Here is a 23610-nt window from a genome sequence, read left to right as displayed (position 1 = left end):
GAAATGTCCAAAATCCAAACAAACAAGCTCATATAAAACTTTCATATAAAGAAATTAAAACTTTTAAAATACTGTGGGATTTCCAGAGTCTATGCACAAATCTGGACGTCAAAATGGAGTTCTTCCTGTTTTCTGGTGGAGACTGACAGCACTTCATCTTAGTGTCTCTTTTCTAATGCAAAGAGTTTGTTTTTTGTACTGCCTCCTTTCACAGAATGGTCCATAAATCTGAGTGACTGAGACTTAATTTCCCAGGATCCCTTCCCACTGGCTGAGAGATCTAGGAATCTTGTTTCTCCTACACTTCAAGGCTCTCCTCCTGGGCTCTGCACCGAGTTAGCAGCCTGGGTTCTCCTCAGATCACAAACTTCCACCTCAAGACCACTTTCTCTCTTTTAGTGGCTGCCTCCTAACTTTCCTGGTCTGAATACAGAAACGCAATTGAATAGCCCAAGACTTTCCTTTTTTAGTCTTAAAGGGCCAGCATACCCTGTTATACCTGGCTAAAGCATTTCCCAAATGGTCTGCAATGTCCTGTACTTCACAAAACATAAAAACTAACCAAACATATTAGAACTGGAGGAAAAAATAAGAATTAGGAAGCTACAAACTTACAGTGTGAAAGCCAACTCTAGTGCATCCAAAATGGTTTTTGAATTCTTGCTTCACTAGAACTCCCTGATCTCTTTGAGATTTTTCATAAAGGGAAGTTTCTTAATTCAGAGTAACAAACTTGGGAGACTTTTTTAGCTTTTTTAGCTGCTTGGAAAGATTCAGGAAGCACTTTAGGCTCAGGCTTTGGAACAGAAATAAACTGGCCATGGTTCTTTACAGGTCCACAAGAGGTTCTCTTCTGCTACAAAACCCTCATATCTGAGAAAGGGGAATCTGCTAGAGCTCTTTGTGGTACAGGTCGCTGCACTGATGCTTGGAACTACTTTGAATTCCATCTCTTCTGCACAGCAGCATGAGTCAGTTGCTCATGGTGCAGACAGGTCAGCAGTCCTCTTCAAAGTGCAGAGGTAATCCTAGTGCCAGCTAGGTCTCTGAATATGGAGATCATAGTAAAGTCAGATGTCTTGGTGCTGGACTCCAAAAGCTCAACTGTAATTGGGATCCTGAGGTGGTCTCTTCTTTCAGTCACAGCTGAAAAATTTCTCCAAGCCATTTCCAAAATTCCAGTCTCACTTCTGATAAAGTTAGCAGTGAGTACTGATGACCTGCTGACACGTAGTTCTGGTGTCCCATTGATGTCCAGTCTGGGCAATATGTTGAAGCTTCAGATTTTTTCTCTCTTCAAAAAGGGGAAGTGGAAGCATTCATATCAGAAGGACCCTTCCTCTGGTCTAGGCCCCGAGAAGAGGAAGATAAAGAATCAGCATTGCCACCAGAATAGGAGTCAGGTCAGAACCAAGAATTTCAGTTCTGCAGTCCTCTGTTCCAGAAGACTTTGAGCCCATTCTGATTCTTCATATGCCTTTTGAGATCTTTTGATTTTAGGAGAAAACTGGGTTATTAGTGTTGCCTCCTGCTAGGCTGCTCCAGTTCCAGAGCTCTTTTTAAGCCATTGAGTGAATCCCTATTTAGGAACATTGGTCCTGGAAATTTATAATCTATACATCCCTTGTTTTTAAAGCATATTTGCAACTCAAATTAGTCCCACTTTGAAGTGGGCAGAAGGATTTGCCAGGTGAGCTTGTTGTTAGTAGACATGCCATTCCTGCTGATCAAGACCTTGTTGGGGCATAGTGCTTCTGAGTTATCTTGTTGCTTTAATATCCCTTTTCCAGCATTCCCTTACAACTATGTACAAGTTTCTTCCCCAGATCAAAGAACTGCTGTGCTCCAATCAGCAACATAATCCTTTGGCTCTGGCTGTTATCAGTGGCAAAATATTCCTTTCCAAGCCATCTTCCAAAATCGTCCTCCATCTATTGACTGATGTCTCCTTTCATCTTTCCCTTGGCCTATAATTTATATACAGTGGCCTCCTCAGCTCCTTTCCCTGTCCATTCAGCCTGTGTATAGTGCATCTCTCCCCCGGCCCCCAAAGCTCTAGGAGGCACCTTATTCTAACCAACAGAACCTCCTTGCCTTCATTTTGCTGCCTTTGCAGCCTCCTCCTGTTCCAATTGTTGCCATTTCTATTCCACAAACTATCTTCTTAACATTAAGTAGCAGTAAGATGGAGTCTATTTTTGGCTAATTTAGGAGAAAGGGAGTTAAACCTAATTTTTGTTATCCATTTTCACATGATATTACTGGGGGATCTTGCTGTAGCTCTAAGTTGGTCTCTTTTGCCTAAAAATAAGTCTGATTCTATGCAGCCAGAAAATATATTTTATTGTGCTTGGATTGGATACATGATTTTTCCATATCCTGATGGAGATCAATTTTGCTGGACCTTTTGTGTAAGCCTGAATCAGCTTCATGCCTGAATTCCCTTCCTGAAAGAATGGAAGGGCAGTGTGTGTGTGGGGGGGGTGAGGGGGCGGGAGTGTGTTGTAAAACATGGACAGCCTTTTATGTTTTCATCTTCTATATTGTTAGAAGTGTGCTGTGCTATGCTGGAGGACAGAATTGGGGAATGAGCAATGCGTAATGAGATTCGGTATTTTGTTTTGGGTTTACATAGGGATTGGAAGTAATTAAGTTGATTTAAATAACTGAAAACATTTGGGTCTAGATTTGGCTTGATAGTCTTTTGTATGATGCTACTTCTTGGCTAGTATTGTACAAATGCTGTGTTGGTGGCTGTTTCATTCGTTCATCTTGTGCATGTTTTAAGAACAAACAAAAGTTTGGAGGAGAAAATCCCTAAGCATAGAATTGACAACTTCCACAAAATTGTACCATGTTCATTTTGCATGTGATGTTTACTTTGTGCCTTGTACTGTAAGTTTCTTGCAATAAAGATACAGATTTTAGTACATCTCAATCAACATGATCCTCTGTTACTCTAAAGTACAAATATTGCAGGGATGCAGGGAGAGAGGGGGACAATGACTTTTCACAGCCTGTGATACCCAGACTTTTGCATTGATTTGTAAATATTACAAAACTAAAGAAGAAACAAACATTCTGTTGTCTCTTAAAATCAAAATTGTCTGCATTTCAGTATTTTCAGTTTAACCCTGTAACTCACTGTGAAAGAAAAGAGTATTGCTCAACATTTTCCATTGGCTATGGAAAAGTGCAATACATCAAGCTGATTACAGTTGACAGGTGGCTTGATCTTGCCATGATTAGGTCTTTCACTGCTGGCAAAATCCACTAGCCTTTTCCGTTCACTGATTGCTGATGAATGCAGAGAGACAGCTTTCCATATTGATAAAGGATAGGGGGGGAAATCCCTCTGTTTAGTGTAGAAAAAGATGCAAAACCTTACTTGTTATTGATTATACCTAGCCACGAAGGCATGAGAGAGGGCTCATATTGTAGGATTTCTGTGGTCATTGGCTAACTTAGCTTAAACAATTAATGTGGTTGCTGTAAGTAGAGAATAGCAGAAAAAATGGAGTTGAAGCATGTTGAAGGAATGCAAGAGTTTACAGCTGATGGGCAATGCAGCAAAATAAAGATGTGCTCTTTTACAATTACATGGGAAAGTATCCAGCAGGTAATTAATTACTTTACAAAAATTGTTGGTTTTACACTTAAACAATACTTTGTTTTGCAAGCAGTTCATTAAAGTACTATATTACTTTTTCACTTGAATTTAAGTTATTGTGGTTCTGGAGTCACATGACCAGAATGCAAGCTAGTTTGTTTTAATAACTATAGTTTTTAGCATTGACAATGCAGATCTGAAAAAGAGGTTATTGTTTGGCATACAGATAACACACAAGCTGCTAATTGTAAGTTATAAAACTGTAGTCATTTTAAAACATGACAAGTAAATTATTTAAAAGGAAACGTTAGGAGCTATCTGTGAGAAGTACAAGTCATACACTAAGTCATAAAATTGCTTTAAAATACAGGCTACTTATTTTTCAGTGCATTTGGACTTGCTTTTGGAAATGTTTTGTTGTATCATTATCATGTAAACAGTGTGACATCACCACTGTAAAACATAGCATTTGAAACCATTACTTAAGGGAAAAATAAACACATTTGATACTAACCATATTATTTAAGAGATCTGTAATGAAATGCTTTTTTAACCATAATGGACTGGCATATCAAAATAAGATGTTTTTCTTCTTTAATACCCAGAAAATCTAGATCCAAAAACTTATTTTTAAAGAAACTCACAGTGTTTACTTTGAAAGTTTAATGAGGCATGACTCGTAGTTACTCTGAGTAAAAGATTGGTACCATAAACAAGTTTAAAGTTTTATACATAACTGGTCTCCTGCAAGTTATTTCCTCGCTTATGCATTAAAAGCTTTTCTTTTTTTTTCTTTTTCTTCTTCTTTTTTTTAATGGATATATGTTTCTAGTCAGTAGGATGAGAAGGGGAAATGTGTATGTCTCTGCTGCTGCTGCAAGTAAAAACAGTATCTTCAACTTGCATGTGTAGCTGAATAAAAAAAAGTTTGTTTTTTTGTGTTCTTTTATAAGTTCTTTGGAATTAATTTATTTTTTTCCTTATACTGTAGAAATAGTTTATAAGCAGTCCTGTTTTATCCAATACTTATTAACATGTGCTCACTATATATTTATACAATAGATAAATACATCCATTTGCAGCTTTTGAAATTGTTTTAGAATCATAGAAATGTAGGGTTGGTAGGAACCTCAAGAAGTCCAATCCTGAGCTGAGGCAGGACCAAGTCCTGGAGTCAGTTTCCTGTTTTTGCTTAATTAGTTTGTTTTCTTAAACTAATATCAGGATGGCTGCTGGTCTGCCTTGCCAGAGAAAAATAAGTGGTTATTACGCTTGAAAGTTCTGAACATTGGAGAAAACACTAAAAAGTGATTGATTGGATCTGAAGTTGGGGACTTAAAGTAGCCTAAAACCTTTATTTGTAGACTGATCCAATTGTATCAGCATGAAGTAGGGGTTGCTAACAGAATACTCCTTTTTAGGAAGAGCTATCGAGACTTTGACAAATGTAAGAAAAGTGAAACTCGTCTGCAAATTGTGAGGCACTACAACGGGTATAATATTTTAAAGTAATTAAGTATTAATTAATGCACAAAAATAAAATAACGGAATGCTCTTCCAATGTAGGTGTCTAAATAAAATGACCAGATTAAATCTGTGTTAGATTGAAGGTTGTACTACACAATCGTACATAATGATTGTCTGCAGATAATTTGTTAACTTTGTTATTCTTTATTTTTTAATTTCTGAAATTGTGTTTGCTTTATCTGTGTTTGATTAGCTTGTTCATCTCCATAAGCCTAAAAAAGGCACTGGATTTTTAATCATTGGATTTTTAAATGGATTTCTGCTGCTGGCGTTTTCTGACCTAATTTAAAAAATGCAAGGCAGAATTGTGGATAAACCATTAAACTGGAAATAATGTCATCTGCACAGAGATCAGTAAACATTCTGTTTTAGTTAAAATCGAACCAGATACTCATTTTGTAATGTTAAGTATGGGTCTGTTCACAAGACTTCGAAAATGTACCATACCATAGCAAGGTCAACTTCCTATATGAAGTATAGGCAAGGGAAGTCACAAAAGATTAAATTGTTTAATTAGACTTTGGGTGTGGGGAGGGGATTATCAAGTCTTTAATTTGGTTGTGTCCAGGCTTTTCAGGCAGAGGGCTGAACATTACCTCAAAAGGCCAACTGGCCCCAGTAAGTACTTCGAAGCGGACACTTTGCTCTGTGGTGCTTCCTTTGTGCTGTTCAGCTGGTAAAAAGACAGGAAAAACATCTTGGAAGTTTCAGTGGATATAATAGCCAGAATAACCAACTCTTACATCACACTCCTAGCTGCCGCTGGCATTAAGGAAAGGGTGGGTTGAGGAAGGGTGTCTAAAGTTTGCTGCACTCTGGCTATTCCCAACTGTGCTATGGTCTCTTGGGCACCATTGCCAGTTAGGTTAAGTCCATAGCAGCCCCCAGGGAACCTTAGCTTGCAATAGGGCTAAGGCATAGAATTGGGAAGCTATATTTGGTTGGTGGGTCTCAGCTTCTCCTCCTTTTCCCTGTCCTGAGTGGTTGTTTGGGGGAATGTAACCATCCTTTGTTAGATGCAGCAGATAGGCAGGCCCCTATCCTGTTTTCTGTAGGTTTCTGCAGTCTGGCAAGGAAACGGGCAGTGGAGCAGTCAAAACTGCTCTTTCCTCCCTCCCCTATGAATGCAGCAGGGGGAAGAAGCGCATAAGAGATGTGGTCGGGGGCTGGACTGCAGCCACCTATTTGAGGGTGGTGTTTGAGGATTCTGGGAGCCTTGCCTCCAACCTGGACCTCACTGGCCAGGCACAACTCTGCACCTACCCCAATTCATTCTACAACTCCTCTTGTGCATGTGCATGTGCACACCCCCATTTTGAAGTCACTCACTCAGCACACCATTCCATCATTCCAAATCCACCCATTCTGCAAGCACCTTTACCCCCTCCCACTGCCAACTCTGTGGAGTCTCCCTGTTGATTATGGGTTTTTAGGCCCTTCTACATGCCTCTGAGGGTAAATTAATGTAGATAAACTTTTTCATCTGATTGGCTGCTTTTCCCTAATACCCCACTTGTTAGAAAAGGGCAGCCAGTCATATAAGTGCTACACACATTGATGGAAAACTCCCACTTCTCAGCTGTGAACTGTCTCAGAAGACACCTCTAGTGAAGAGAGAGCTGGGACTTGGGGCTAGGTATGGGTGTAGAGGGGCAGCAGCATCACATCCAGGGGATTTGAGGTACTAACATGGTAAATGAGGGAATGGGGGCAGGCAGTGCTGGGCTCGGGCAGCAGACCAGATGGGGAGAGGAAGGTAGCACATAGGGGCAAGAACACGTGAGAAAAGGTGGAGCCCTGGGCAACAGCCACCTATTTCAGGAGACTGGTGATACTGGAGGTTGCACTGGCCTAGTCCAGAACTCTAGGGAGGGAAGAAGCAGTGTCAGTATCTTCATCTCCTTTCTGTCCTTGGGGAGGAGGAGAATAGGATGGACAGGAATTACTGGTTAAGGGTTTGTAATGGATATCTCTACTATAGCTAACACATGTTGCCAGTTCTTGTGACTGTGTTATGAGTTGCAAAATATTTGTTGTTTTTCCTCAAGCAACAGGTCCTGGAATCCTGAGATTCTCTGGTTATTTTATTTTATTTTATTTATTTCAATTTATTTCATTTCTTTTCCCTTGTGGTTATGGAGAAAATCTGGAAAATGTGACCTGACTGAACTCTGAAGGCTTCTTCCCCGCACAGTGTATTTTTTAAATCTCATGGTTTTGTGGGCTTTTCTTACAACTTTTGAACAGTTGGGGTTGGCAGTACAGCTAACAGCCAGCTGAGATACTCACTTTAACTTGAAGGATAGGGTCTTAGGAAATGGGCTGGATGGGAGCTCCTGGAATCTATCTTCACTGATTAACAATGTCTGTCTGCATTACACAGATGTTCTGGTTCTTGAAGAAATTCTGTGTGAGTTCAGATGCAGTGTTTCCTCCGCCAGTCTTCCGGGCTGCCTGTAGATGAGCCATTTCTTTATGACTCATAAGCAAATTAGGGAGGTAGGGAGACATGTGCCAGGAGAGGGGGTAGACAACTGGAGAGATACAGCATGGTTTTGGGATAGAAGTAAAGGAAGACGAGAAGAAACAAGAGGATCAAGAAAATAGACCTCAGAGTATCCAGACTGAAATGTGGAAGTAATTATTTAATCACATATATATTTTATAAATGATAAAAATGTTTAAATGGTAAGGCAGTTCTTGGGATGGTTTAGTAATAGAATAGTACAGAAAATGGTTTATAATCTGACTTTTGGTTCTCATTGCCAGTGCCACAGATATTAGTGTTCCGCAAAATGGTAGCCACCAGCAGGAGAGTCATACATCGGAAATTAAAATTTCAAGCCTCATTGTATGTAGGTGTTCCATGACTAGCTCATAGGGACATCACTTTTTTGTGATGTTTTAAATGGGCAGTTTTTATCCTGGCAATACCTGTCTAGAGATGGGCAACTGAGGCATAGAGAGGCTAAGTGACTTGCCCAAGATCACACAGGGAACTGGCAGAACAGGAAACTGAATCTTCTTCTTCGAGTGCTTGTTCACATCCATTCTATTTTAGGTGCCGCGGGCACGATGTCGGAAACTTTTTCCTTTAGCGGCTCCTGTCGGGCCGGCGGGCCCCCTGAATGGTGCCACTGCACCGTGCATATATACCCCTGCCAGCCCGAACCCCTCCAGTTCCTTCTTACTGTCTGTGGCGGCGTTGGAACAACCTCTCTCTCTCTCTCTCTCTCTCTCTCTCTCTCTCGTAGAAGAGCAGTCCCTTAGCCTTTAGAGGAGCTGTTATTAAGTAGTTTACATACAGATTGTGGACACTTAAGTTATTAGGCACTTGGAGGCCTCCAGCACCTGCCCCGGGCCGCGGGGCATGCCGCAGGCCCACGGCTTCAAGGCTTGCACCACGTGCCGCAAACGTATGCCAGTTAGTGATCCCTACGACTTGTGTCTACGTTGCCTAGGGGACGGATATCAAACTGAAAGGTGTAGAATTTGCAAGGCGTTTAAACCAAGGACAAGGAAAGAGACTTTCTCCTACAGCAACTGTTGATGGAGGCCGCATTGCAGCCACCAGGCTCGGAGCGCCCGACGCCGGCTCAGGCTTCCTCGGTGCGTAGTGCCCCGGAGCCGGCTAAGCACCATAAACTGTCATCCCTGGAGCGCCAGGCTGGGCCCCGGCTCCGATCGTTCTCCCCAGTGCGACCCCGGTGCAGCCTAAAGGAAGATGTGGTTGTTCCCCGCACAGGAGGCAGATGCCTCCCAAGGCCCCCGAGCGCCGACAAGAGCAGGAAGCCTGTGGTACCAGTACTGACACAGGCGGTTCTGGCTCAGTGAGCTCAGTACGGACAATGGGCTCCAGGGCATAACGGATCAGCCCTCTACGCCTGGCACCTTTGAGGCTGCAAAGGACCTCATTGAGCTGTCAGCGGCGAGCCCCCTCCCGTATGGGGAGAACCCTCTGGTGCCCATGCCTCGGGTGCTGTCGAGGGGTAAGCCAGCAATGGTGTGCCGCTCAAAGACACCGTCCTGGCACTGCACCTGGAGTTGGTCCCAGTCGAGCTCCGACTCTGCAGACTCGCACTTGCCAGCAGCCCAGAAGGAGGTTGTGGCAACGGCAAGTCAACACGAAGAAGCACCAGAAAGGGCATGCCACTCTCTGGCACCACCCAGAGACTGGCACCGGGAGGAGTTGAGATGGCCCTCACCAGAGGTCTCCCGCAGAACGTCCCGGTCCAGGGAACGCCAGCACCAGTCCCGATCCCGGTCCCGAGGATACCAGTACTGCTTCCGGTCCCGCTCAGCCAGGAGCCGCTTGTTCTCTTGCCGGCACAGATTGTTGGCACCGCCATGGCCTACGTGATCGGCGTTGCTGCAGTCCGGCTCCGGCTGCTATTGCTACCCGCACCAGGACCCAGAAAGCAGAGACCCTCAAGGGAGCTGGCAACCTCAATGGGCCTATCAGGAGCGCCAAGGGGCCCCGTCCACGGCAAGTTACTGGGTGCAGTAGTCCCGGTCCTCGTACTGACCCAGACGGTGCCGGAGGCAACAGTATCCAGGCCTCCAGCATCCCCCCAGCATAGACTGGAGAATCCGGCACCGAGCTGGTGCCGTCCCATGGATTCCCGCCCTGGCCTGAGCCGGAGGTCCCTACCATGGGAAATGAGGAGCAGGAGGACCAATCAGAGGGGGTCGAGCAGCAGCTAACCTCCTCGTCTTCCCCCAATGAGGCGGTGGGGGGTACAGAGGTGTCCGGTCCTCCACTGATAGACGTTAGAGCCCACCAGGAACTGCTGTGCAGAGTCGCCCAAAATTTGGGGTTGCAGGCCGAGGAGATGGTTGAGCAGGAGGACCCCATGGTGGACATTTTGAGCCCCGAAGGTCCATCCAGAATAGCGCTCCAGCTCATTAAGACCATCCAGTCTAACTATAAGACTGTATGGTAGACCCCGGCCTCCAGCGCTCCAACAGCTAAAGGAGTGGAACGTAAATACTTTACCCCATCTAAGGGGTATGAATTCCTGTTCTGTCACCCAAGTCCATGATCCCTAGTGGTTTTGGCTGTGAACGAAAGGAAGTGCCATGGTCAGAAGGCCCCAGCCCCAAAGGCCAAGGAAGTGAAATGCCTGGACCTTTTTGGTAGAAAAGTGTACTCATCTGGGGGCCTTCAGTTGAGGACTGCTAACCAGCAGGCCATCCTCAACAGGCACAATTTCAACTCCTGGGCGGTGGTGGGGAAGTTTAAGGACAACCTCCCGCAAGGTTCCCAACAGGATTTCACGACCCTGGTGGATGAGAGGGCAAGGCAGTAGCCAAGACCTCTCTCCAGGCCTCCCTGGATTTGGCACACGCGGTGCCAAATGGTGCCACATAGCGGTGGCTAGAACAGTCGCATCAGGGGTGGTCATGAGGCGCTCAGCGTAGCTCCAGGAGTCAGGCCTGCCCCCTGAGGTCCAGGACCTGCCCTTCAAAGGATCTGGGCTCTTCTCGGACCAGACAGACGTGAGGCTGCATAGCCTCAAGGACTCGCGAGCTACGCTCAAGTCGCTGGATATGCACCCCCCGGCGACCCAGAGGAAGCCCTTTAAGCCACAGCCTCCCCCTCAACTCCAGTACCAGCCTCGCCATAGGCATGAGCCTTACCGTAGGCGAGGCAGGGAAAACAGGTGATGGCACAATAACAATAATAACAATAATGTGCCGGGCTAGAACCAAGGCCAGCACAAACCCCAGTCAGGCACTAAGCCAGGCTTTTGAAGGTGCGCTCGAGCACAGCATACCAGACCAGTCACCGGATGCATCCCTTTGTTTCCTGAACCTCCTGTCCTGTTTCTCCTGTACGTGGTCTACCATTACATCAGACGATTGGGTCTTATGCACGGTGCGGAACGGGTACTCATTGCAGTTCTCCTCCCTCCCCCCTTCCCATTCCCCTTCCCCATCCCTCTTCAGGGACCCCTCTCACGAGCATCTCCTAGAGGAGGAAGTCTGCTCGCTGCTAGAGGTGGGGGCGGTAGAGGCGGTGCCTCATGGCCTAAAGGGAAAAGGGTTCTACTCCCAGTACTTCCTCATCCCCAAGGCCAAAGGGGGTCTTCACCCCATCCTAGACCTGCACGGGCTCAACAAGTTCCTGGTCCAGGCCCAGTTCCACATGGTCTCTCTGGGCACCATCATCCCTTCCCTGGATCCAGGGGACTGGTACACTGCCCTCGACATGAAGGACGCGTACTTTCATATCGCCATCTTCCCAGCACATCGACAGTTCCTACGCTTCACCGTGGGCCAAGAACATTACCAGTTTGCGGTTCTCCTGTTCGGTCTAGCCGCAGCCCCAAGAGTGTTCACGAAGTGCATGGCAGTGGTGGTGGCCTTCTTACGGAGGCAGAGAATCCAGGTGTACCCGTACCTCGATGACTGGCTCCTGGCTGGCCGATCTGAGGCGGAGGTGTGGGGCCATGTGGAGGTGGCCCTGAGATTGTTCTGCAAACTGGGGCTCCTGGTCAACATCCCCAAGTCCATGCTCGTACCCACGCAGAGAGTGGAATTCATAGGGGCAGTCCTGGATGTGGTGCAGGCCAGGGCAAGCCTTCCGGTATCCTGATTCCGGGCTATCCAACAAGCAGTGGCCTCCCTGCGCCAGTTTCCAACGACAACGGCCAGGTGCTGCCTGTGGCTGCTGGGTCACATGGCAGCATGCACGCACGTGGTCAGGCATGCCAGACTGAGACTCAGGACTCCACAGGCATGGCCCTCTCAGGTGTACCGCCCAGGCAGGAACCTCCTGGACTTGGTAGTGACAGCCCCAAGGGATGTGCTGGACTCCCTGCTGTGGTGGCAGTCCCAGCCTGTGGTTTGCGAAGGCATCCCCTTTGCCACCCCACTTCCGGACCTGACGCTGGTAACGGATGCATCAGACCAGGGATGGGGGGCTCACCTGGGGGACCTCATGATGCAGGGGTTGTGGTCCAAAGCAGAGCTGTCACTCCATATCAATGTGAAGGAGCTCAGGGCGGTTCGTCTCGCCTGCCAGTCCTTTCACGCCACTCTGAATTGTTACAACGTGACAGTTCTGACAGATGACACTACTGCCATGTTTTATATAAACAAGCAGGGCGGGGCTCATTCCTTACCACTCTGTCACGAGGCTCTCCTCCTCTGGGACCTTTGCATAGCCCATGCAATTCACCTTGAGGCGTCCTATCTCCCGCGAGTGCGGAACGAGCTGGCGGACTCCCTCAGCAGGTCGTACCGCATGCACGAGTGGACACTCAGGGTGGAAGTCTTGCTTTCGCTGTTCCGCAGGTGGGGGTTTCCCTGGGTAGATCTGTTTGTCACCAGGGCCAACGCCCAGTGCCCATGGTTCTGTTCGTTCCAGGGCTGCAGCCCGGGCTCACTTGCAGATGCGTTTGTGATCCCATGAAGAGGGGGCTTGATGTATGGCTTCCCCCCGCTCCCCTTGGTGCACAAGGTCCTGCTCAAGGTGCGCAGGGACATGTTGGCGGTGATCCTCACTGCCCCAGCCTGGGCCCGCCAACACTGGTACACATCACTCCTAGAGCTGTCGGTGGAGGCCCCCGTAATCCTACCCCTACACCGGGACCTCATTACACAGGACGTCGGGCGGCTTCTCCACCCCAACCTGCAGTTGCTGCACCTGATGGCGTGGAGGCTCTGTGGCTAAATGCCCTAGAGAGCCAGTGCTCCCTTCCTGTGTAGCAGATTCTGCTTGGCAGCAGAAAGCCCTCTACCAGGGTGGTCTATATATGGCCAAGTGGAAAAGGTTCTCGTGTTGGTGTGAACCCTGACAGGTGCGGCCGGGCCAGGCCCCAGTGCAGGCCATTCTGGAGTACCTCCTGCACCTCAAGCAGCAAGGGCTAGCCCCGTCCTCACTCAGAGTGCACCTGGCAGCCATCTCCACCTTCCATCCTGGGTTCTCGGGGGGCTCGGTATTTTCTCACCCAATGGTGAACGGTTCCTTAAGGGGTTGGACAGGGTGTTCCCATACTCCCGCCCCCCAGTCCCTCCATGGAACCTTAACCTGGTCCTTTCTAAACTCATGGGACCCCCTTTCGAGCCCTTCGCTGCCTGTTCTGTCCTCCACCTTTCCTGGAAGGTGGCATTTCTGGTTGCCGTTACCTCAGTCAGAAGGGTGTCGGAACTGAGGGTCCTCACCTCTGAGTCACCGTACACAGTATTTCACAAGGACAAGGTACAGCTCTGGCTGCACCCCAAGTTCCTTCCTAAGGTGGTCTCCCAATTCCATCTGGGCCAGGAAGTTTGTCTGCTGGTGTTCTTCCTGAAACCCCATATGGACCCGAGTCACCGCAGCTTGCACACCCTGGATGTGCGTTGAGTGCTGGCGTTCTATTTGGAGCGCACCAAGCCCTTTCGCAAATCCACACAGCTGTTTGTGGCTGTAGCTGAGAGGATAAAAGGCCTCCCAGTGCCGGTGCAGCAGATTTCGTCTTGGATTACAAGCTGCATCCGGGTGTGCTATGAGCTCGCAGGTGTTCTGGCCCCGGCGGTCACAGTCCACTCGACCAGGGCGCAGGTGACTTCCACGGCGTTCCTGTCACAGGTCCTGATCCAGGAGATCTGCAGAGCAGCCACCTGGTCCTCGGTGCACACCTTCACGACCCACTGTGCGATCAACCAGCAGGTCAGAGAGGACGCAGTAGTTGGCAGAGTGGTCCTCCGAGCAGTTGTTCCGTGACTCCTGTCCTCCTCTAGAGGTAAGCTTGTAATTCACCTAATGTGGAATGGACGTGAACAAGCACTCAAAGAAGAAAAAACGGTTACTTACTTTCTAGTAACTCTTGTTCTTCGAGATGTGTTGTTCATGTCCATTCCACCACCCACCCTCCTACCCCTCTGTCGGAGTCGCCGGCAAGAAGGAACAGGAGGGGGTCGGGCCGGCAGCGGTATATATGCATGGCACAGTGGCGCCACTCGGGGTGCCCGCCGGCCTGACGGGAGTCACTAAGGGAAAAAGTTTCCGACGCTCGTGCGTGCTAATGTGGAATGGACGTGAACAATACATCTCGAAGAACAAGTTACAAGAAAAAAGAAAAGGAGTACTTGTGGCACCTTAGAGACTAACAAATTTATTAGAGCATAAGCTTTCGTGAGCTACAGCTCACTTCATAGGATGAAGCTCACGAAAGCTTATGCTCTAATAAATTTGTTAGTCTCTAAGGTGCCACAAGTACTCCTTTTCTTTTTGCGAATACAGACTAACACGGCTGCTACTCTGAAACCTGTCAGTTACAAGAAAGTAAGTAACCGTTTTTTTGTCTTCCTTAATCCAAGCCACTGCCTCAACCACTGAGATATCCTTCCTCTCCTCAAGCCTTGTTATTTGTTGCAAATTGCTCTTGCCAGATGAGCTTTCGAGATGATACAATGAGCAAAACAGATGCAACATTTTTTGAAAATGTTTACTACCAGTAAGCAATTCGTGGGCATAGATGGGAAGTACTTTGTGAATGCTTTTGTTTATGGGAGGTAATTTGTTACACATCTGTAATGTTTAATAACTGAACCAACAATATTTATTTAGGAGTTCATTTTAGAGTGTAAGACTCCCAAGTGATGAATGTAAAGAAAGTTACAGTTCAGCAGACATGCCTCCTGGAACTTATAACTATATTGCAAGTGAATTTATGGAATCTGGAGGAATAGATATTTGCAGTGCTCTTTCGTTGTTGTTGTAAAAAGTGTAATCCCAAAGGAGGTAGATTTTCCTTGCTGCAGGAATAGGAAGTTGTTTTATGGCTTAAATGTGATAGGTTCAGGTTTGTTGTGAAAGGCGAGTGACGCCATGTAATAGCTAGTATGAGTAGAAGAAATGTATTGGAAGGATGATGATCTCATTAAGGATACATACTGTGCTATTTTGCATTATACTGTAACACAACAGTTACTTCTGAAGAAGGACTTGGACTGACTAAATAACTGTTCCAAACTTTCCTGTGTTTTCACAGTAGTTTTGCTTGAATTGAATACAGATTATTATAAACTACATCAGTGAAGATAAAATGGTTGAAACAAACTGATTTATTAAACTAGATCTTGACAAGAGAAAATATGTTGGGATTTTTGCCTTTTTGCTAAATTTCCTGATGTTTCAAAGACTATGCTACTATACTTGGGACATTTAACATATGTTGGTTTTTACAGTCTTTCTGAAAATAATTAACTTGAAACTGAAGAGGAATCTTGTTTGGTTTCTGTACTTCATTTATCATGTGGATGAAAAGGAGGCAGCAGCAGCAGTGAGTGAAATAGCAGGTTTAAATCGCCTCCCTCCCCTTCTCCTCCTCCTCAACACTGTGTAGTTATTTTAATAGTGAAAGGCACTTAGCCTTAATAGTTTTCAGTAAAATAAACATTTAGAAGTTTTAGAGAAGATTTGTATCTAAAATGCAGGCTGTCAGGGCGTTCGGGTTTTTTTTGTTTTTTTGTCTTTTTGCAGATTATATAAATAGCTTTTTAAAACCTTTATCTATATAAGGTAAATGTTTTTGCACTATAAAATTAGTTTATATACAAATATTCTCAGAGGTTTCTATATGGAGAGGCTAATGTATGAATTTATCGTGCTCTCCTGTTCTGTATGCTGTATGTAGCATGTGTTAAGCATAATAATAGGTTTTAAAAGATATGCATAAAACATACTGATCTAGAGCAGCACTGAGTTTTTAGTTATCAGGAGTCAAACTGGGGATGGCTTGTGGTGGCTCTGAAAATCAATTATTTTCTTAAAGGTTGTAATTTTGTACTCCAAGATCTGAGCTTGCATTTTGAAACAAAAGTGTTTAGCCTTATTGTTGGGATGATGATCTTGAAAATGTGAACAGACATAACCTGATGCAGTGATGTTTTCCTGAGTCTGCAGACATTCTTAACAATAGCTCTGAGAGGTGTGGATTGCATCCATATGTCTTAGACGGGAAGAGAGGGGGCAGTCTGAAGTTTAAGGATGATAATTTAAATGTCAACAGTGCCAACTTTGACTACTGATCAAAGCATACAAGAAGGAAGGACTTTGAAGATCTGCACAGTTTAATGTAAGTGGTGTCTCATTTTGGTATAAAGTCTGTGGTGCACTGGAGAATACCACCTATTTTTCCCATTCTGACCCTTGGAGCCATTGAGCAGGAAGAACCAGGAAGCATCTGTGCCCTACCAGTCAGGAGCCAAGCCTGAAATCCACCAAACACAACAAAGATCAGGGATATCCTGAGCCCAGCTGAGGGATCCAAGCCCAAGAAGATCAGCTGAGCCCAGGGAATATCTGAGCCCTATTGATAGGGAGTCATGCCCAAGGAACACAACAGAGCACTTGTGATTATTTTCAACATGCGTACAATATACTAGGAGCAGCATTTCATTTTGGTATCTTATCTTTGTGTCTTTAAGTGAACATATGCTGATTTGTGGATGGAACTTACTTTTCTTTTCCATTTTGAGCTCTGCTTTAATACATAGCTCATTGTAAAATGTCTTGGCCATTTAATGGTAATAGTAAGCAGAAAGCTTAGACAAGATATGCGACCTATAAGGGAGAATACTGTGGAAAAGATGTCTGTTACAGTTGCTACTTAAAAAATTAGTACAAACTACTATCTAGGATTTTCTCTCTTTTTGCAAAAAGAAAAGGAGTACTTGTGGCACCTTAGAGACTAACAAATTTATTTGAGCATAAGCTTTAATCCGATGCATCCGATGAAGTGAGCTATAGCTCACGAAAGCTTATGCTCAAATAAATTTGTTAGTCTCTAAGGTGCCACAAGTACTCCTTTTCTTTTTGCGAATACAGACTAACATGGCTGCTACTCTGAAATCTTTCTTTTTGGTAAATCAAATTAATACGAAAGTGTTCTGTATCTGGTCTAGACATTATGCCGGTATTTTTATACCCCTTGGTTTTAGGGCTACTATTCCATACCCTACCCTATTCATCACCTATTCATCTTTTATAAACAGCTTCCATTGATGCTGACATTTATTAGGAGTAGGGTTACTTGGGCTACTATTTCCAATATGACAGGTTTCAGAGTAGCAGCCGTGTTAGTCTGTATTCGCAAAAAGAAAAGGAGTACTTGTGGCACCTTAGAGACTAACATTTATTAGAGCATAAGCTTTCGTGAGCTACAGCTCACTTCATAATGCATCCGATGAAGTGAGCTGTAGCTCACGAAAGCTTATGCTCTGATAAATTTGTTAATCTCTAAGGTGCCACAAGTACTCCTTTTCTTATTTCCAATATGAACTCTAATTCTGCTCCATAATATGACCAGCAGGAGGTGTTCACAGAGTGGACGGTCTGTTTCTCCTCTGAAATTTAAGTAAGTCATGTCTATACCATACTGACACCTTAGCAGCTTGCAAAGGAAATATTCCAAATTTGGATCTCCCTAGTGCCTGAACTGCTTTCATGCATCTGAGCCGATTTTGTGTGTGAGTGTATGTAATAGTATATACAATTTATATATTCAGTCTATAGTTAAACTCAAACTTGCACATTTGTTCATTTACTGTAGGATAAGTGATGACAGACAAACAGCTTGTATTCTGAATTAAAATATGTCTATAAAAATTATTTCCAATCTGAATTTCAGGATGGATTTAAAATAAAAACTTGAATGGAAATAATTTGGGTTCCCTTTACATAAAAATGAAATGTAATTCAGAGTTCAATTTTAATTCAAAGTTTGAAATAATTAGGAGATATCGAGGCAGAATAGTATACTGGAATGAGTTTGGTTATGAGAATATGAAACCTTCCTGAGTTCTGATCCTTGCTTTGCTATTGACTTAGTATGTAGCATTGGGCAAGTAACTTATCCTCTCTGTTTGTTCCTCCCTCATCTGTCAAATGGGAATGATACTTAACTCGCAGGAATGTTTTGAAGGGTTAGTTAAGTGTTTGTGCAGTGCTTTGACAATAGGAAATGACTATGTGCATAAAACTTTTTATTATGCTATTACTGGGTATGAATGGATAAAAAGGACACTCATCTGAAAGGAACATTTTAAATATTCTGTGTTGTAAAGAATGACCTCTCAGGAAGACTATGAGGTTACAGTGATAGTGTTAAGATATTGTTAAACATAAAATATAAAAAATGTTAAAATGGCATAATTTGCCATTCCTCCCCTCCTTCTCCCCCCACCTCCTAGGCAGCAATCCCTGTTGCAATATGAATATACAATAGTTTTATGAAAGTCTGTTCTTGTGACTAGGGAACTTTTGCTTCTTTTCATTCTATACTGTGAAGGGCAACAAAGAAGCAGAAAGCCCACCTTAATGTGAGCTTGTCAAAATCGTTGTTTTCCATTCCCCACTATTTGGACCTCAAAGAAACTACTCTGCAGGGACACAAAGAGTGGAAATCTGTAGCTTTCAGAGCAGTGTGTACCAGAGCTGGAGGTCACTTACTCAAGTACCCTGTTTCTCTGTTACCTGGCGGATTTCAGAGCAGGAATTTTCCTCTCTGTGGGTTGGGGCTAAGATACTGGTATGCAGAGGATCTGTTGGCAGCTCAGATCATTACAGAACTATGCAAGGCAACCTGGGAAGACCAAGGAGCAGAGACTCTGAACCAGGTCTTCTCTCAGATGCCAGGATATGTGGGGTTTGGCTTAGATTTCCCTGAGATTGTTGCTTTGCCCTGTCTATGAATCTTAAAACCTCTCTTCCCTTGTGTAAGCATTGTTTTGAGTTTCATCTCACAACACTTCTGGAGCATTTTTTAACTTCCTTTGGTTTTTCTGTGGGAGTGATTGTAATGGGGTAGGATATGGTGTACATTTAACTTTGTTATTAATAATGTAATCTTATGCATTGGCTCAAATGCTGCATTGAATGTAGAATGATTACATTGCCAGCACAATAGCCTGCCTGTTTCATTACTAAACTTTACTGATTGCATTACATTTCAAACCAGTTGTAACAAAAGTTGCACTATTTTCGCCTACCAACTCTTCCTACTGTTCAGGTGTTGGTATACTGTGTTCTGTTTGACAGGATTGTAGTGCAGGTCTGGTATTGCAACAATCATTTATCTAAGTGTAGCAGAGCAAATATTTGGTGAGAGATATAGAGCAGTTTCAACTTTTGGAATTTACTTTCGTTTTGTTTTTTTTACTCCCACTTTTTAAAAAAAAAATTTTTATGAACATGTTTCACAAAGTAGAAGGCCTGAGTGTGTAGGTACAAATGACTTGGGTTTTTTTAATAAAAGGCTATGAAATTATTGAAATAATTTGAATAGTAATTGGATTCCTGTTAAAACAATATAATACTTAGCATTTCATATCTTCAAAGTGCCTTACAAATTGTAAATAATATTCAATTGCTCCTCATTAACAAAGTGTTAAAATTGCCCAAATATTAGATGATTTGGCTTCAGTTTTGTGAAGGTTTTTGTTACCTTTCACAAGCAAAATTTGTTAAAACACAGCACAGTAATTTGTTGGCCTCAATTTAATTTCTATTAAATCTGCCAAAAAATGGATCTTAAAAAGTATTAGGTCATCAAAAAATGGTAGCTTTTCTACTTATATATTTTTCTCATTTCTATTAATATTTATTGCCACTAGAAAAAAAACTGCTTTCATGTGCTGTTGTGGGGGAAAAATAGGATTTTTAACTCTTTAAAGCTTGTGGTGGCCATCTTGTGTGTAATCCTTATGAGGAATTTTCATGACTGTCTGAAGCATGAAAATCTTTACTTTCACTGGGAAGTTAAAAACAAAGAAAGCCCTGTGTGCAGTCTTTCTTATATATATATATATTGGCAAAAGTCAGAATTGTCTTTAGGATTTCTTTGAGAGGACCACTGAGATGATTCATGATGACACCACTTGCTCAGTTTAAATAAGGGCGGAGAGACAACCTTTAGGCCAGAAACTGGAAATCTGCCATAGAAATTCAATAAAAATAAACACATTTAAAATAAATACTTATTTAACTTAAAAGATGTATCTATTCCAGCTTTTCCCTTTCTCTGTATCTTTTTCCCCCCTTTTGTCTCTTTCTGTCTTACTCATTCTTTGGCATTGTACCATTTTCGTTTTTGTTTTCTGTTCTCTCTTTTATCTTTTGGTCTACGCTTTCTTTGAGTTGCAGCATTTGTTTTCTCCTCATTCTTTGTCTTCCATATTTGCTTCTCTTCTTCATCCCCTTTCTTGCTTTTTCATGTTAACTTTTCTCTTCCACCTTGTATTCTATTCTCTCCCCATGGTATTATCTATCTTCTGCCTCCCACTGCCTTCCTTCTTATAGAGGTCCATCCTTCCTCTTCTGTTATGGGAGCTCTTATTAGGGATGGGGTGCCTCTCTTGCTGTAAAAATATCTGTGTAGGACCATGCTTTGATGTGGACTTGGGTTGGAGCTCGGGTTCTCAAGCCCACCTCTCCCCCCAGGCTTCAGTGCCTGAAAGACTCTTAGATTTTTAAAGAGACTACACTTTGAATAATAATTGTTAGAAACTAATTCTTGCATGTGCTTTTGCTCTCAAAATACATAGTTCACCATAATTAAGGAAAAAGTCTCATCTTAAAAAAAACAAAACAAAACAAAAAAACCACCCAGGAACATTAAGTATTTGTTACATATGGTACATGGTCAGGAGATAACATATAGAACAAAGGCCCCCATAGAACCAAGGGTATTCAAAAACCTAGAAACAGAAAACAAACAAGTAAATTACATATTATGAAATGCTGATCTTGTGTTTCTGGAAAATCTGATTTGTGGCATTTGTAATCCCTTTGCTGGTTGTTTTTTAGCTGCAGTCCAAATGCGTAAAACTCTGGCAAAGCTCAGAGGAAGAAAAGAAAAGAAAATGTATTTTAGATTTTAATTGGGACTTAGAAACATTTTTAGACAACTGATGTCTGGTTTCTGATGTCACAAAATTCAATGTGTGTAAACAAATAATCATCTTCATGTAGTGCTTTGTGCTTTCTGCAGGTCAGGAATCCACGTGTTGAACTCACGCTTTCAGAACTTCAAGATATGGCTGCCAGACAACAGCAGCAGATTGAAAACCAACAGCAAATGTTGGTTGCTAAGGTAAACATAGAAAGGAGTGGAAAAGAGACAACTGCAACAATTTAAAGACTTGGATAGGCTGTTCATAGATAAAATTATATATAGATTTCCTTCAACATATGCATCTATAATTTTCAGGAACTTAAAAAATTCACTACAACATTTTGAATAAAAGAAAGAGCCTGAGAAATCTGCTGCATTAATAAATATTTCAAAATCCAGGCCATATAGAACACTACAGCTTAATAAACAGTAGACATGGAAAATAGTATGACTCTCTAGTTATATGCATCTTTAAAAGGATTAGTATATTGTTGTTACCTCTTTGTATTAGACTCACTTCCGAATATATAAACATGAACGTATGTTCAAAGTTTTGTATTTCTGTGAAGCATTTTGTGACACTATTAAATATGCTATATAATATATACAGTACATATTGCATGCTTGGACTACAGGACTGAAATATATTTAAATGGATTTAAGCTAACAGAGTTTGCTGTATTTGCAGTTCTCTGGAAGAAATTATATTGGAAAAAAAAGAAACATTTCCCGTATTTCCTCAGTGCGTGGGCTGTCATTTAGAGAGCTGGAACTTTATCTTATAGCAGATCTCCTTATCTTTGCCTGTCTAAAATCCTTTACTGACTATTGTTTGCTTCCTTTGGGAAATTAAGTAATGGACGGTTGGAAGACATTTTGCAACAGCAGGAAGCATGTTGCTAGCAGCAGGAAACAAATGCTTGCGGAAGCTTCACAGATGTGTTGGAATGAATGTTTAGTCTGAAATTGTTTTTGGTGTATATTTGATGTTTGACTTAGTAGTTTCAAAAGCAGTGTGCCCTGTTTCTATTTTTTAAAGACAAATTTGTGTAGGCACAAATTATAGTAGGTTTTTCTGGGAGTAGTGTTGTATATTTTAATTACATTTTACTATTGTATGATTTTATTTATTTATTTAGAAAAGATGTATAGGCAAGAAAATTATCCAAAGTTGATAGTGAAGTTTGGGTTTCTTTAAAGTCAAGTTTTGTTGTTTGTTTGTTTTGCCGTTATCCACCTATTTAAAAAAATTCCTCTAAAATTAGATTACATGTTTTTGTTTTGGCAGGAACAACGTTTACGTTATCTGAAGCAGCAAGAACGCCGTCAGCAGCAGTCTATTTCTGAGAGTGAAAAGCTTCAAAAACTTAAAGAACGGGTGGAGACCCAGGAGTCAAAGCTGAAAAAAATACGTGCCATGAGAGGACAAGTGGACTACAGCAAGATTATGAATGGCAATCTGTGTATGTGTGGATTTTTCAAATCTATTTCCATTGTTAATTTCACTGATGATGATTTCTACGGTAACTTGCAAATATTAATATAGCAACAGGATATTGAATTGAGTATTTGTTCTATTTTTAGAAAGGGTCTTTCACAAGTGAATTAATTAAGAAATTAAATAAAAGATTTTAGTAAATATGTTCAGCTTTTTGCAAATTATGTTAGCATGTTATAAGCATAAGTTTGTATGCTATGTTAAATTGTTGGAAAAGTGTCTGTATATAGGACTACAGTTTCAAATAGCTGTATGTTTAGAACCATGAAAAAACACAAGACAGTTGTACTGGTATTTCATTTGGTTGTTGTGGTGTGGTTTTTTTTTTTTTTTGTAAATCATAGCTACTGAAATTGAGCATATCAGTGCCATGTTCCAGGAGAAGCAGCAGGAGTTACAAGCTGCAGTGTTAAAAGTGGATCAGTTAACTCAGCAATTGGAGGACTTAAGGAAAGGGAAACTGAATGGATTCCAGTCTTATAATGGACAGATGACAGGACCTGCTGCTGTAGAATTAAAAAAGTTGTACCAAGAACTGCAGGTAAACCATTAACTGAGACATTTTTCACAATATCTGTAGATTAACAAAAATAATACTTACTTCCCCCACCTAGTGTTGCAACTATTGTTGTACTTGGTTTTGGGAAACCCCATTAACCAGTATGATGGAATGTGTGTGTTTAATTTATAAGGGCACATTAACTGTATAAACCTCAGATAAGGGAACTTCATTAATTTTCAAAACCACTTTTTTTTATCACCACTTTGTTATAATTTGTAAATAATATAATAACCTGTATAAATGATTTGAAGAGGATGACTCAGCAGTGAAGAGAATGTATATGCAAAAATTGAACTCTGCATGTAAAACTAGTGATTGTTTCGGTTTTCCTTTTTTCTAAAATTTATTATCTCAGACTAATTTTTCAGATCTTAATCGTTTCTCTTTTGTGCGGTAGTAGGTATAGCAAACATTGTGTAAGCTTCTTTCATAGCTAGAAAGTATGATTAAGCAGTGAAAATATCCATTGTAAAATGCAGTATGAAAACATAATAGTGAATATATGATATAATTAAAATGTGTAGGGGCT

At 42.7% G+C, this 23610-nt stretch overlaps 1 protein-coding gene across 11 annotated transcripts in view; it reads left to right on the top strand.

Moving 5' to 3' along the window:
- The window catches only part of PPP1R13B (protein phosphatase 1 regulatory subunit 13B), a 124457-nt gene that overhangs the window by 78052 nt on the left and 22795 nt on the right, over positions 1-23610 (top strand). For 9 of the 11 annotated variants that reach the window (XM_038406295.2, XM_038406296.2, XM_038406291.2 and 6 more), the window contains 3 exons: positions 21118-21219; positions 22310-22484; positions 22864-23060. In XM_038406295.2, coding sequence (XP_038262223.1) covers positions 21118-21219; positions 22310-22484; positions 22864-23060 — 474 coding nt within the window. Of the gene's footprint in view, positions 1-17402; positions 17485-18417; positions 18570-21117; positions 21220-22309; positions 22485-22863; positions 23061-23610 lie in introns of those variants that run through there. The other 2 variants (XM_043516396.1, XM_043516397.1) reach the window with 2 other exon arrangements.

The sequence above is a fragment of the Dermochelys coriacea genome, chromosome 6, assembly GCF_009764565.3.
Source record: "Dermochelys coriacea isolate rDerCor1 chromosome 6, rDerCor1.pri.v4, whole genome shotgun sequence".
Lineage (NCBI taxonomy): Eukaryota > Metazoa > Chordata > Testudines > Dermochelyidae > Dermochelys > Dermochelys coriacea.
Note: the sequence above shows the minus strand (reverse complement) of the source record. Positions and strands in the feature narration are given on the sequence as shown.